This window comes from Empidonax traillii, unplaced genomic scaffold, assembly GCF_003031625.1.
Source record: "Empidonax traillii isolate 1590-97213 ecotype Southwest subspecies unplaced genomic scaffold, ASM303162v1 scaffold696:size366466, whole genome shotgun sequence".
Taxonomy (NCBI): Eukaryota; Metazoa; Chordata; class Aves; order Passeriformes; family Tyrannidae; genus Empidonax; species Empidonax traillii.
The window spans coordinates 138,755-152,780 of record NW_020955889.1 but is presented as its reverse complement, the minus strand read 5'-3'; the positions used below and the strand labels follow the sequence as shown (position 1 = coordinate 152,780).

General features: G+C 35.0%; 2 protein-coding genes across 11 annotated transcripts in view; one reads left to right on the top strand and one right to left on the bottom strand.

The window, feature by feature from the left end:
- The window catches only part of SLC4A10 (solute carrier family 4 member 10), a 150,201-nt gene that overhangs the window by 103,728 nt on the left and 32,447 nt on the right, over positions 1-14,026 (top strand). For 8 of the 10 annotated variants that reach the window (XR_003573047.1, XR_003573048.1, XM_027899938.1 and 5 more), the window contains 8 exons: positions 769-860; positions 5,284-5,441; positions 7,181-7,268; positions 7,766-7,912; positions 8,506-8,606; positions 10,011-10,185; positions 10,371-10,504; positions 11,640-11,885. Coding sequence is in view for 8 of the 10 variants with exons in the window: in XM_027899938.1 (XP_027755739.1) it covers positions 769-860; positions 5,284-5,441; positions 7,181-7,268; positions 7,766-7,912; positions 8,506-8,606; positions 10,011-10,185; positions 10,371-10,504; positions 11,640-11,885 (1,141 nt within the window). In the remaining 2 variants the exon portion in view is untranslated. The remainder of the gene's footprint in view (positions 1-768; positions 861-5,283; positions 5,442-7,180; positions 7,269-7,765; positions 7,913-8,505; positions 8,607-10,010; positions 10,186-10,370; positions 10,505-11,639; positions 11,886-14,026) is intronic. The other 2 variants (XM_027899937.1, XM_027899944.1) reach the window with 1 other exon arrangement.
- DPP4 (dipeptidyl peptidase 4) overlaps positions 8,640-14,026 on the bottom strand; it is a 79,752-nt gene continuing 74,365 nt past the window's right edge. The window contains exon 26 of the mRNA XM_027899946.1: positions 8,640-9,425. Coding sequence (XP_027755747.1) covers positions 9,333-9,425 — 93 coding nt within the window. The 3' untranslated portion in view covers positions 8,640-9,332. The remainder of the gene's footprint in view (positions 9,426-14,026) is intronic.

The following is a 14,026-nucleotide window of genomic DNA, read 5'->3' as shown; positions in this document are numbered from 1 at the left end:
TGCTGGTCACAAGGCTTATTCTTTGCTTACACAAGACCGAGGTGTGTTTAAACGCTTCTTGTTGTGGAATGTTTTAACTTTTAAAATATTAACTTTAAAATTTTTAAAAATTTAAAATATAAAAATTTAAAATATTTTACTAAATCTCCACTGGATTTTTTTTAAAAATGTAATTGGTGAAACATTTGTTTTACACATGTCCATAATCACATTGTTAAATACTGAGTTTATAAATTAGTTTAATTTCCAATATATTTATTTTTATACCAGCCCCTTTTTGTGTTGGTTTTTGTAGTTGTTATTGTAATCAGGACATTGTTATATACATGAGAACTTTATGAAAATTAGTAATCCTTTTATGAAAATTAGTAATCCTCTTTTATTCAATGAGGAGTACTTTTGCAGACAGATATTACCCCAAACTGGCAACTCCTCAAATTACTTACAAAAACTATGTGAAGGCAGGACTCTCCTCAAATGTAGCATCTTAAGAATAAAAAGCTTTAATTGGTGTAGAAAGTTTGTCTTCTAATATCCAAGAGTGTTTTTTACATTTTCTAAATTACGTTCTCCCATCCCAACCGTACAATGAATGTTTTGTCTTTTTGAAAATGTGCTATTCTTAGTAATTATTTAATTAAAATGCTGTGTTTAGATGCAGTATATACATATGATATGAAATGTATGCAGATTTCTTAGAATCGTTTCATTAGATGTTGCTTTATTTATATAATTATTAGTATTCTGTAATAATGATACTTTCTTTAGCAGGTCAGATTGTTTCCCCACAAGCTCCTCCAGCCTGTGTTGAAAACAAAAATGATGTGAGCAGAGAAAACAGCACTGTTGACTTTAGCAAGGTAAGTGTTCACTGATGGTGAAGAGAACTTCCTGACTACCAAATAGATCTTTTCAATTGAATCTAATGAATCCATGTGAGTCAGAAAAAGCTGTAAAGTGCAGGTTTTGCTAAAGCATTGAAGTTTTGTGTGCACTACAACACAGTTTGTGTATGACAAAAAAGAATTTTATATTTTCTTGCTAAATTATAGGCAAAAGGAAATCCCAGTTTGGGAACGCAGTTAAATTTTAATATGACAATATCATAGGTATATATTTGTAAGGGCAATTTTTACAAATTATGAGAAAATTATCTAAGTAATAAAAGTGATTCAGAATGCCTATAATTCATGCTTATCTTCAATTTTTCCTCCTTGTAGAAGTGATGCATGAATGCAAACCATGCTTTTTATAACCTGAACTCGTGGATTCCAGATGTCTCAAACAGAATGTGTTTCTATAAACCTATAACTTAATTCTTCTGGCAAGCCAAGTTATTTCAGTACACTTTACAAAAGATGCTAACTGTTCGGTAGGGGAGACTGTGATGACAGTTCAATGCTAGATAGCGAAGAAAAGCAAACAGCTTCTCAGCTTTAAGGTAAAGGAGAATCGTAATTTGTCTAAGAAGTCTGTATGTACCTAAACCATTCACATTGGGTGCAGATGATAGACCTGACAGGGATAGATGACTTCAGCTGATGCATTAATACAGCAAAAGTTGAGTGTGAGAAGAAAGGTGATTTAAACCAAAATTGTGAAGAACTGCACTTTGAGTCTGTGGAATCTTAATGTTAGTGTGGCTGAGCTAAAAGTAGAGTTATGTGATTGCTCCATCTGGTGCCAGACTTATTTCCTAGCAGCAGTAACTATTTGCACCATTTGAATTTTTGACTGAACATGCCAGACTAGAAATGGTATATGGCTGAAATAAAGTCAGGAAACAGATCTTTTTGTCAATGACAATGAGAAGAAAGGAGGCAGGCTGGGAATGTATTGTGGATGATACTTCTACAGAGCTAGCAAGGACATCTATAAACAGTGAAGAGTTGTTAAAAATGTAATGTTAATCCTTTAAAAATATTTCAAAATAAGATTATAATGCTTTAAAAAGTAAAATATGACAGTGGTTTCCTGATATTTGTATTAAAAGTGTTAAGTAAAACTAATTGTTTTGGGAAGTGTTCTAATATCAAGTTGGAAATTTTTGTAAAAGATATAAAATATAAATAAAGCTGACTATTCAAAACTAAGCTATGTGGGGGTGAAGAGAATGACATAAGTTTCAGTAGTGCTTGTTTAGAACATTTCCCTAGTTGATTCGAGTGTTTTAGGATCCAAATCCCGATCAGTTATCTAACTCTGCATGATGTTTGTATTAAACAAGAATGAGGGCTGCATCATTTGATCCTTCACTCATTATTTTTGTAGTGCTGCAGCTTTGCTGATCAAAAGTGCTCTTCCTATTTAAACTAGCCTGAGAAGTGATCAACATTTCATCTCTCGCTAGCCTCAGCAGTGATAGATACCAACAAGGATGTCAGGAATATGAAAGGAACAACTTTTGTTAACAGGAATGAAATAACAGTAAAGGATTGTAATCTAATACCTTTTTTTGACTGTCTTTAAATAGAGCCATTTATTCTTTTGAAGATGTATAAGTAAAGTACAGTTTCCCCTTGAAATGTGCTATTGCAATAACTCCCAGTGGTTCTGATTGGAATTATATGCACAGGTTGAGAGGAAAGTAGAGCAGTGCTCTAATTTTCTCCTGAGTATTGTGATTTCTTGCTCTAATTTTGTTCCACATATTAATTTCATTTATCTTCTGCAAAAAAAGGACCTTTGACTACCTCACTTATTCTCTCCCTGCTAATCCATCTCCTTTGGGCTACTTCTAATATTCCGAATTTGGAGTTGATTCAAAAAGCTGACTTAATCTGGATACAGCAGTGAGACTGATTGTATTGGTATCTATCTATGAAGAATGTGAGGCAGGCACTGAAAGCTGTCTCGAATGTTCCTTCAGTAGCATGGAGAGGGAGATGGAGATGTAGTTTGTAACGAGCCTGTTACTCCTCTTCCTCTGCTGCCACCCCTAGGACTTTGTATTCTCTGTGGTGATCTGTCCCAGCACCACTTTACCCTGTGTCTGAGCAGATGAGGGTGATGGTTTAAGAACAGCATCTGACTTATTTATACTTTTTATGCCAGAGACTGAAGGGAACCCTAGTCCTGAAATACAAAATGCATAAAGAGACTGCACTCACATCCCTTCTCATAGCAACGTTCCTGTGCGCCAAATGGAAACCCTATTTCTGAATCAACCCTCCATCCCATACTGACAGAGTTTGGTCTTTTAAATACCACATGAAGCAACTGACTTGTTTTGAATGCTAGTTGACTCTTCTTATAAATAAATTTGATTAATATGTGTCACAGTTTTATTAAGAAAGGATGTTAGGTATTTTCTGTTTGTCTTCATGTCAGTTTATGTTTGGTTTCAGGACACGCCTCCAGTGCTCTTTTCAGTCCTTGATGGCCCTGGAGGGGCATTGCCTCCCCATTAGTTTCTTGGTTTTGTCTTTAATTGCTGGGATTATTTAGTATCATGTCATGAATGTGACTCAAGTTAGGGTGCAGATAATGATGCACATCAGGTCTCTCCAGCTAAAAGACCTTCTAGGATAAGAGATGTATAATGGATAGGTTAGATGAAGCATTCAATATATATTGCTTCTGCCATTGCCCTAAATTTGCTCCAGGGCCTCCTCTGCTGCTGTAGTGAAAGCAACACCCAGGGGTTGGGTGTGTTTGCTCTGTTTGCTGCTCCTCTGCAAGCTACTTTCCTTTCAACTGGGGCTCTCTTCTCTACCTAGACAGTATTAGAATCTCAAGCTGATAAATAGTACAAGAAACATCTGAAAATACGATCTGGTAGTCAGGAGACAGAATGTTTCTTTCAGCTTTGAATCTTGTAATTTCTATGTTAGAGTGACCTCAAGCTGACAATTGTAGCATGTTTTACATGAGACGTTGAATGTTAAATGTATTTAAATGTTAAAACCATCCATTCACATGTTAAAATCAGTACAGAATGCGCATTGCTATGTGCCTGAAAGATTGCTTTCTTCCTCTCAGATGTAAATGACCTATGATGCTAAAATTAGGTGCAAAGTGAACCTTAGAATTCTATTTAATCCTGAAGAGTTAATTTGTGATTTGATTGAAAAACAGAATTTACCTCACTGATACTTTACCTCAAAAAAGTACTTGGTTTCCAGCCTTACAGGTTGACTTCATGCTTGTTTAACTTCGTGAGGTGTTTGGTCATCTTTGTAGCTTAGGGAAGCGTTAGATATCTCTTTGTGATCTCAACAAACAAGATTTCATTACACAGGCAACTGTGTTATATCTGAATTCTGACTTAGTGCCAGAACCATTTGCAAGAAAACAATTTTCTAAATATTACTAAAAACTATGCAAACTAGTACTGACAGATGGCTGTAAGATAGACATTAAAATGGTCCACTTTAACAGTTTATATTGGATTTGGTTGCTGTTGTTGTGTTTAGATTAATAAAAGGAAAGCAAATGACAAAATTCATGCATTTTGAAATGTAGACAATACTGGTGCATAATTAAATCAAACATACATTATATACTCTATTCCTCCATGTTAGTCATTGTTACAGAGTAAAGTTTAGATTGATACATTCCTAGTCAAATACCTCGAGCTGATATAGCAGTGTCATGATGAAGCTGTGTCTCTGTGTTTTCCTATCATCCTCCAAAAGTCACTATCACTGCCTAAAACTCCAAAGTTGTTCTTCTGCTTTATTCTTTCAGTTTGCTCTTAAGACAGTCATGGTCATCATAGCTTATTTTGTTATTTTCAGCAGAAGGACAGTTGTCTTCTGTTAAATCTGAAACCAAAATACATCTTGGAGTACAAAAAGGAAAATTATGTGTAGTGGGACCTGTTGTTTTTCTCACTGAGATTGTAATAAAGCACCTGTGAACTAGGAGTTAATGATTTCCAGAATTGTTACTTATGGAAAAATAAGGCATCTTAATTTCTTCTGCTGTTTTGACTTATGATTCTGTTATTGATGCTGTTATTATTGGTAAAATGCTTTAATAGAAACTTAATGTTATATTCCTAAGAATGTTTTGAATTTTATTTGTTCTCTTTATAAATTAATTCTGAAGTACTCTGTTTTCAAGAAAAATTAATCCAGTAATTGAAGTCAAGTTGTTTGGTTTTGAGAAACATTTTTAATAAAAAAGATATTATTCAAATGACAAGAACAGGGGACACTGTGCAATTGAAATAACTATGGGTAATGTTGCAGTGACCAAAAAGTCTCTGTTAACAAATCAGGGGAAAAAAAGAATCCCTGTGAATTGCTTTCATGTTGTAATTTAATATACTTTTCCCAGGTTGACCTACACTTCATGAAAAAGATACCACCTGGAGCTGAAGCATCAAACATCTTAGTTGGTGAACTCGAGTTCCTGGACCGTGCAGTTGTCGCTTTTGTTAGGTTGTCTCCTGCAGTGCTGCTCACAGGACTAGCTGAAGTTCCAATTCCAACAAGGTACACTTGGATTTATTTCACTGCATGTTTTTCTGAGTACCTTGTGGAGACAGGGCGATGTAACCTTCAGCTCTGTCATTTACTGAGTTATGAGTTTGGCTCATTCTCTAACAGAGACACCCTTTAGATCCTTTAAATGATGTATGGGTGTATTCAGAAACATGCTGATTTGCGTGTGCTTTGCGGAAGTAGAAATGATGGCTTGTTAGATTACAACACTCAGTTTATCCTACGCAAACTGGTATTACTGCAGATGAAATACTAAAGGTGAAACATTCAGCTTCTTAGAATATTTTATCTGGAACTGAAACTACTTGTGTGTCCAGAACTGAAAAACGAAATAGGAATGGATAAAATGCAACAAAGCAAACTGTGTGATTTGATTGACTAGGGATAGTGAATGAATGGATAGATAACTGCAGTAAATATGTTCTTCAAAAAGTTACTTTGTAGATAGTTGCATGGTAGGGAATGTGACTTGTAATCATAAATTTTTATTAGATTAATTTTTTCTAAATTGAGACTTTTTCTGATGAAGTAGTTTGATTCTGAAAACAAATTATGAGGAATTTAAAAAGAAAAGTAGATTCAGATAGAAACTCTGAAGTGATTCTCCCATTTCTGAGTCCATTGACTTAGCTATTATTGCAATCTCCCTTTTTTTTATTTGTGTATATGTTTGTACACATATTCTTTATCTTTTCCCCCTGCCCTCTTTTAGTTTCTATGAAAGTAGAATTCTGAAAGAAAGCAGTAGTGCATTCCAGTTGTTTGTGACACTCAGGAAGGAGTATTAAGCTATGAAATGCAATGCTGAGACTCAGATCCTTGCTCCTAGACAGATAAAGAGTATAAAATTTTCTTTAAGTTGTAGTTACTTTGTAGTTACTTTGGATATGACTTTTAAAATGTTTTCTAATTTTTGCTTGTGCATAAAGAACATTAAAGGACTGAACTGGCCTTGAGAAAAACCTCTGAAGCCTTTCCTAGTAACCTCCTCCAAATTCCCACAGAAAAAAAAAACACACACAAACCAAAAGGAAAAGAACAGATTTCTTGATTTTTTTTTCCAAAAGAAAAATAAATAATTACAAATTAATACAAGTCAGAATTTCTGCAAAACTGTGTATTTAAAAGAAATTTTAGTAATGTAAGTAAAAATATTGCCTTGTGCTTTTTAGCAAAACTGAGAATTTCAGTTGTTTTATTTGAACCAATGTTCTGTATTTTATAGAACCTTACTTGCCTACAGCCTCACATATGGGCTGTGTAGAGCCTTAAAAGGCTCTAGTGAAGTAAAAACAATTTAAAACAATTTAAAAGTTATTTTTTGGGGAGCATTTTACCTTCCCCAATATTGCAATAATTCATGCAACCATAAAATAGTTAATTCAGTTGAATTAATAGAATTAAATGAATTATTGTTAATGTGCTCTGTACATAGATTATAGTTGTGTTTATTATGTAAAAGAAGGTTTGTTATGTAAGGAGGTTTTGGTAGTCTCAGTTAAGACTGACTGTTAAGCTTATGATATATTTTTGGAAGTTATTTTCACTTTTTTTTTCCAAGCAGAGCTTCATGTTTAAATGCATGTGTGAAGATCTTGAGGGAGATTATATATCATGTTTATCTTAGAGATTCTTCTAGTCCACTTTTTAGATGAGTATTTCTGTAGTATTTATAGTTACTTCAAACGATCTATCCTTTAGAATTTTTAAAATTTAACTTTTATTTGCAGATTTTTGTTTATTCTTCTTGGACCACTGGGTAAAGGGCAACAATACCATGAAATTGGAAGATCAATTGCAACACTAATGACAGATGAGGTATTTTTATTCATGGTTTGGTTTTAGTCTTTTTGTACTAACTGAAAAGGTGTAATAGGTAATTTCCAATCATCCAGATGAAATGTGACTAACCATTCTGCTGATACACAAAGAGCATTCTAGTTCATTTTATGATCATGTAACAGCCCAGATTATGCTGCCATAAAGAGACAGCAAAATGAGGAACAATATTCACAAGATATCTTCAATGAGAAGATTCTATTTTACAAAGTTGCTTTCCAGTGGATTTAATGGTGCTTAAGCTGTAAAATCTCTAGAATATTTATCAATCTTAAGGATGTTTTTCTATAGCAGCTGGAACTTCTATGAGAACTATGTACCAGAAACTCTAGTCAGTTGAAGCTGGGATTGTTTGTTTAATAGGAACTGTATGAAGTGCATTCTGTTTCAGAAAAAAGGGGCCAATGTGAAAAATGTTAGAGAGAGCTTCCTTTTCCATCTCTTTTTCCTCCCACATCCTTCTCAATTTTTCACAGGTATTCCATGATGTTGCTTACAAAGCAAAAGACCGAAATGACTTGGTGTCTGGAATTGATGAGTTTCTTGATCAGGTTACTGTTCTTCCTCCTGGAGAGTGGGACCCAACAATTCGAATAGAACCACCTAAAAATGTTCCCTCCCAGGTTTGTACAGTGTAAAACTCAGACACTGTTAAATGTTATGATGAATTTTTGCTGTGTAAATTTTTGTCTCATTAATTTGGCATTTAGCAGAGTTACTATATAAACATTTTGTGTCCTCTTGTTGTTTTAGGTTAACTTGCTTTAAGAGAACCCTTGGCTTAGAAGCATACAGGATAGTGATGACATTTGCTGTAGTTCAGTACTACTTCTCTCCTGAATAAAGACAGACAGTTGTATCTAAAGATCTGAAATTTAGGGATAATTGGCCATAAGCATCTTTGATTATTCCAAATAGTCATGGTTTGCTTTTGTTTTTGCTTACTGCAAGAATTGATCAAAGCTTGTTGTTCTTTAAAATGTTTTCTGATACAAGATTTTTTGTCATCAGTTCTTTAAATTTCACAGAACAACAATTCCTTCTACTATTAACTGTCTGTTAATAAAGCTTCTTTACAGCTTACATTGATGAATCTTAAAATAAAATTTATATGTTTAAGCTTTTAACTCTCAAAGCTTTTTTTTTTTTTTTTTTCCTTGACTCTAATTATATTTTGGTGCTAACACCCATGAGAAATATCTTTTCCTTCTGGTAGGAGAAGCGTAAGATCCCGGGAGTGCCAAATGGAACTGCAGCCCATGGGGAAGCAGAACATCCTGGGGGACACTCTGGACCAGAGCTGCAACGCACTGGAAAGTTAGTGAAAACATATGCAAAATCTTAAGCTTTTTAAGTGATGCACTTCCAAAGGAATCACAGTGGTCTGGTTCTCTCTCAAATGACTGTTTTGGCACATGATTTCTTTCAGTCATTTTTACTGATTTGCTTACCACATAGTTGAAACGGATGATATGTGCTAGTTTGTAGAGAGGGGGATAGGGCAAGAGGGATTTGAGTTTTCACAATTTATTTATTACAAGCTCCTTTTTCTGTCAGTTACAAAGGTCAGACCTCCATTAAACTTTATTATGTTTCTTGTTTCTGTACAGCATGAAGGAAAAGTTGGAAATACTCATGTGCCATATATTATGAATGCTTACAGCTATTTGCAGTTGAAGTTTCTGGGTTGTGCAGCTCTAGCATTCCTTTCTTACCTCAGTAAGCCATGATATGTCCTGGTATGTGAGGCTATGGGTATCACGGTGTCTGCAATACACACACACCAGAATGAAGAATTTGACACAAATACTTATTTTCTCTCTTCCAGTGTGGTGTGGTGTCAGTGTATCAGTTCTCAGCGATTGCCTTAGTGCAGTGTAGTTGGGTGATAGACTTTTCTTTTACCTTGCTGCCTCTTGATACTTAAATATTGTTCCTACTTGTATGAAACTAAAGATTCAGCTGCAGTGCTGGTGTACACAGCAGGACAGAGGAGGTGATGGCCAGTCTGGCTGTAAGCTGTTCTCTCACCAGTGAAACCTGCTAATTGACAGCTTGAAGGATTGTTTTAATATTTAGGAGATAGTGATGCTGCATCTTCCTCTTCACCTCAGCAGCATGTGATACATAGTATGCCTGTGAGAAAAAGAGCATTGTGGGATATTTATTTAAACTGTGTGGTATACCATAAGGGAGTGTCTGTTTCTAAATGTTTTATTATATTTTGGTATCGTGTATATGAAAAAAATGACACTTACTGTCCTTGAAAAATGATAGCATACATTTGATTCTGTAATCCAGTGTATTTAGGAAGAGGTTCTCAAGTAAATAATGTGAAGCTCTATATATAGATGTGTGGGCAAATGGGTACTGTGATAGCTCTCTGATTATACAAATATAAGGAATTATTTCACATAATAAACAATAGGGTTTAATACATGGGAACAAGCAACTGTTCAGAACTTTTAGGTCTGGATGATTAGATGATTTTATAAAAGAAACATGCAAATTAGTTCTTTTTAAAAACAAAATTTCTGATTGAAGTTACCAAGACAGCAAGACAGGCTTCTCAGAAACCTTTTTTTCTGGGAAGGATGTATAAGAGTATGTATCATTTGATCAAGGAACAGTAGCTTCTATGCATTATGTTTGAAGCAATACTGTAGAAGAAAGTTTGGTATGCCTCCTTAATTAATTTGAGCTCTTCTGTGGTTTTTTTAGATTTTTTGGAGGATTGATTTTAGATATCAAAAGAAAAGCTCCCTTCTTCTGGAGTGACTTCAGGGATGCTCTCAGTCTGCAGTGTCTGGCATCATTTTTGTTTCTCTACTGTGCTTGTATGTCTCCTGTCATCACGTTTGGTGGTCTGCTGGGAGAAGCAACTGAAGGTCGTATAGTATGTGTTAAATCTGAACTTTTAAAACAAACTTGCATTCCTAGGTTTGTGGTTAGTATTTTCTTACTGTTGCATGAATCACCTTTAAATAATGGTGTTTCAATGTTTAGAAGGCTACAGACTAAGACGATGTAAAAAGAACCTGTTTGAAAATTTATGGACACTTCTCTTTGTATCATATTCAGAGTGCAATAGAATCACTATTTGGAGCATCCATGACTGGAATTGCCTACTCCCTTTTTGGTGGACAGCCTCTCACTATACTTGGCAGCACAGGACCAGTTTTAGTGTTTGAGAAGATCTTATTCAAATTTTGCAAGTAAGTGAAAATCATGATATGCATCATCCTTCACATATTGTTAGGTAATAGTAGAGGCACTGATCCCAAAGTTCCAACAGAATAAAGCCAACAATTTGTATTGGAGTGCACTGCTTAGGCTTTCAGAGTCTGAAAATATGCAGTGACTGAGACAAGTGAATTGGTGGTAATGCAGAAAGGTTGATTTTTTAAATATTTAGCTTTTTATTTGTTTTGAAGGGAATGTCAGCTTCAGGATGTTGGTGGGTTTGGTTTTTTTGTTGTTTTTGTTTGCTTGTTTTTTCTTTATTTTTTTTTTTTTGGGTTTTGCTTGGTTTTGTTTTTATTTTATCAGTTTCTGCTCTGAGACAATACATTTAAATCACTGGTTTATCTCATCCCTAACTCAAAAGGTGTTACCTCTCACCAAGGAAGTAAGTGCCGTGGGAGTGGTGCCATCTTTCAATAGTCACTAATACAGACCATGCCAGGGTGAAGTGTCATGCCAGAACAGCATATACTCACATTTATGTTAATGTGCTGTACATGACATATTTCTGCCACAGCGTGGGTAAAAATTACGTCTCCATCTTGGAAGCCATCCTGCTTCTCTGCTATCCTGTCTGCTTTTCTGCCTCATTGCTGTGATGGGGCTTCTGCACCAAGATCTCCTGAACAACGTAGAATAAGAGACCCCACTTAGCACCCCAATAAATTTTCTAGCACCTTCAGGTAGAGCTTTTAGTTCATTGTGCTAATGTCACCTGGTGTGTTTGGAGCTCTATTATCATATGCAATAAGCATACAGAATTTTGATGAAAGTTGTTATAGCTACTTTTTCACAGCTTAAAAAGAAATTGACAGGTGTTGGCTGTTAGCAAAGCAGGATATGGGATAAAAAGTGAGTGGACCTTATACACTTCAAGTGTGTGACTACCCTCAAAGCTTCTCACTGGCTTTAGCAGAGTTAGACCTCTTTGTGTCCTGTTAACTGGGAGGAGAGCTCTGGTCAGGAGGTGACTTGACAATATTTTCACGTATGTATGTAGTTTCTGATTAAGACTGTCCCTAGAAAGGAAAATTTGTAGGTGCCTTGTCTCCATTCACTGTGGCTGGAGAAAATATTAACTGTGTTTAATTTTTTTCTTATTTTTAGAGAGTATGGGTTGTCATACCTTTCTCTGAGAGCTAGCATTGGGCTGTGGACTGCAATCCTGTGCATCATCCTTGTTGCAACTGATGCAAGCTCCCTAGTCTGCTACATTACCCGATTTACTGAAGAAGCTTTTGCTTCTCTTATCTGCATCATTTTCATTTATGAGGCCTTAGAGAAGCTGTTTCATCTCAGTGAGACATATCCAATCAACATGCATAATAATTTGGATTTGCTGACCAAGTACTCGTAAGTAAGATTTTTTCTGTTAAATTGTTAGGTTTTGTAAATGGGATGTTTTCTCTGTGAGGAGCACAGCAGAAAAAGTTTTTAGTAGTTCCAAACTTAAGATGTGGAAGCTATTATGCTGTCATTTGGAAGTGGTAGTTATTGGAGGTATGTGTACAAGCAAGACACATATACTTTAGATAAGTAAAATATCTTGACTTGGAGTTTCAGAAAGCTTCCATACATGCATTCTCTGGAAGTCAGAGAATTAAAAATAGGATGTGAGGGGACCTCAGTTTTAGGTCTCTATTCACATTTTTATTTAATGAGGTTCAGCTCAGTTGTCTCCTCCTGTAACCTTGTACTGATGATTTATAACCTTTTACTGGCAACAGGCTGTTCAGGCAATGTTTGTATATCATAAATTATCTGGTTTTGTTTGTTTTTTTTCTCCAATTGAAATGTTCACCTATTTATAAAGGATATAAATTGATGTACCTCCTTTATTTTAACTTTCTAGCATTTAAGGTACAAGCTCCAAGAACTGGATTTGGAATTGTTAGATGCTTCTCAGTGCTTATTGATTATGTCATAATCAGTTTTTTCTTAATAATAAGATTTTTTAACTAACTCCGTTTAAGCAGCTTTATTGTGGAGTTTAGACAGGTACTGTTGTACCTGGGGAATAGAAAAGTGCATTGCTTTTATCAATATAGTTTCATTTAGAAGAATAACCTCATAGACTTGTTGCTGTAATATGAGAACAAAAACGTTTTCTAGTACAGAACAAAATCCTAGTCTTTCCTGAGGCCAGTCAAGCTTGGTCACCTCAGCAACTAAAATGTCATTAAAAAGCATTTTCAATGAAAATCCCTCTCCAGAAATGTCTTTATTATTTCACTGAACCCATTTGAACCCTCTGCATGAGCAGGGTGGGGCTCTAACGGAAGAATGCTTGAACAGTGCCACATCTTCTGTTCACTGGAAAAACAGGAGTGTCTCAACCAAATGTCTCATTTGCATTTTAAGCTGGGAAAAACAGAACACGGCAATAAGAAAACATTTAAGCTTTGTGTATATTATCACTACAAGAATAGTTAGCAAATCCTGAATCTGAATGCAGATTACATAGCTTAATTCATACAAGTTAAATCAGAGAAACTGTAGTTCTTCTGTGACATACTGTCTCATCATGCTGAAAATAATTCTGTTCCTCTCTAATAGTCTCTAATCAGTAGACAAAGGAATAATAATTTGAAGAGAAAGCAATAAACATCAAGAATAGACCAAATATGCAGTTGAGGTTATATTCTGTTATTTAACGTAACTTCTATGAATTTGGTATTTTACTCTGAAGAGCTTCATACAGCACAGTCTTTGTGGATTGTTTTTCCTTTATCCCTTCAAAGTAGTCATCTCAGAGGGAAAGAGAATATGATGTCCTCCTATGATTTTGAAGATCAGATGTTGAAATACTATACAAGGGCAAAAAAATATTCAGAAGCCATTTAGCAGGTGGAGCTGAGATATTAAAATACGAAAACAAACGAAAAACATAAGCACAAAACATAAACACAAATATGGATTCCTGGGTAGCTATATTAATGGTTATCTGAATCCCATGATACTGCTTGAGATTTCAGAGAAATAAGTTTAACATTCCTGCTTGTATAGGGGTACAGTCAGAGTTTTCTTGAAAACATTCTTGAAAATGTTTTGTCGTCATAGTCCTTATGTTCACAAATAAATGTTTTTAGTTTTATTTAGAATTCCATTTATTAATCAGAATACAAGTTGATTTTTGAGGAGTGGTGTTTACTTGCTGCCTGCCCTTGGTAACCCTCTTCATTGAGTGTAGAATGTGCAGAACACACAGAATGGTATAAGTGCAGCTACTGTCATCTCCAATTACACCTATTGACCTGTCCTGTCCTACAGCACAGTAGTTTTAGATTTTTCAAACACAATTCCTGAAGGACAAGTGTCTTCCAGATGTTTGGAAGAAAGATTTGACCACTGCCTACTGGTTTCAACCACATATATAGATATAAAAAATATTTGATATAGTATTTTTATAGTTATTTATGAGTTTATTATTTCATAACTATATTCTCGGTTATTCTTTCACTCTCTGTAGATAGTACAAATTGACTTTTAAAGTC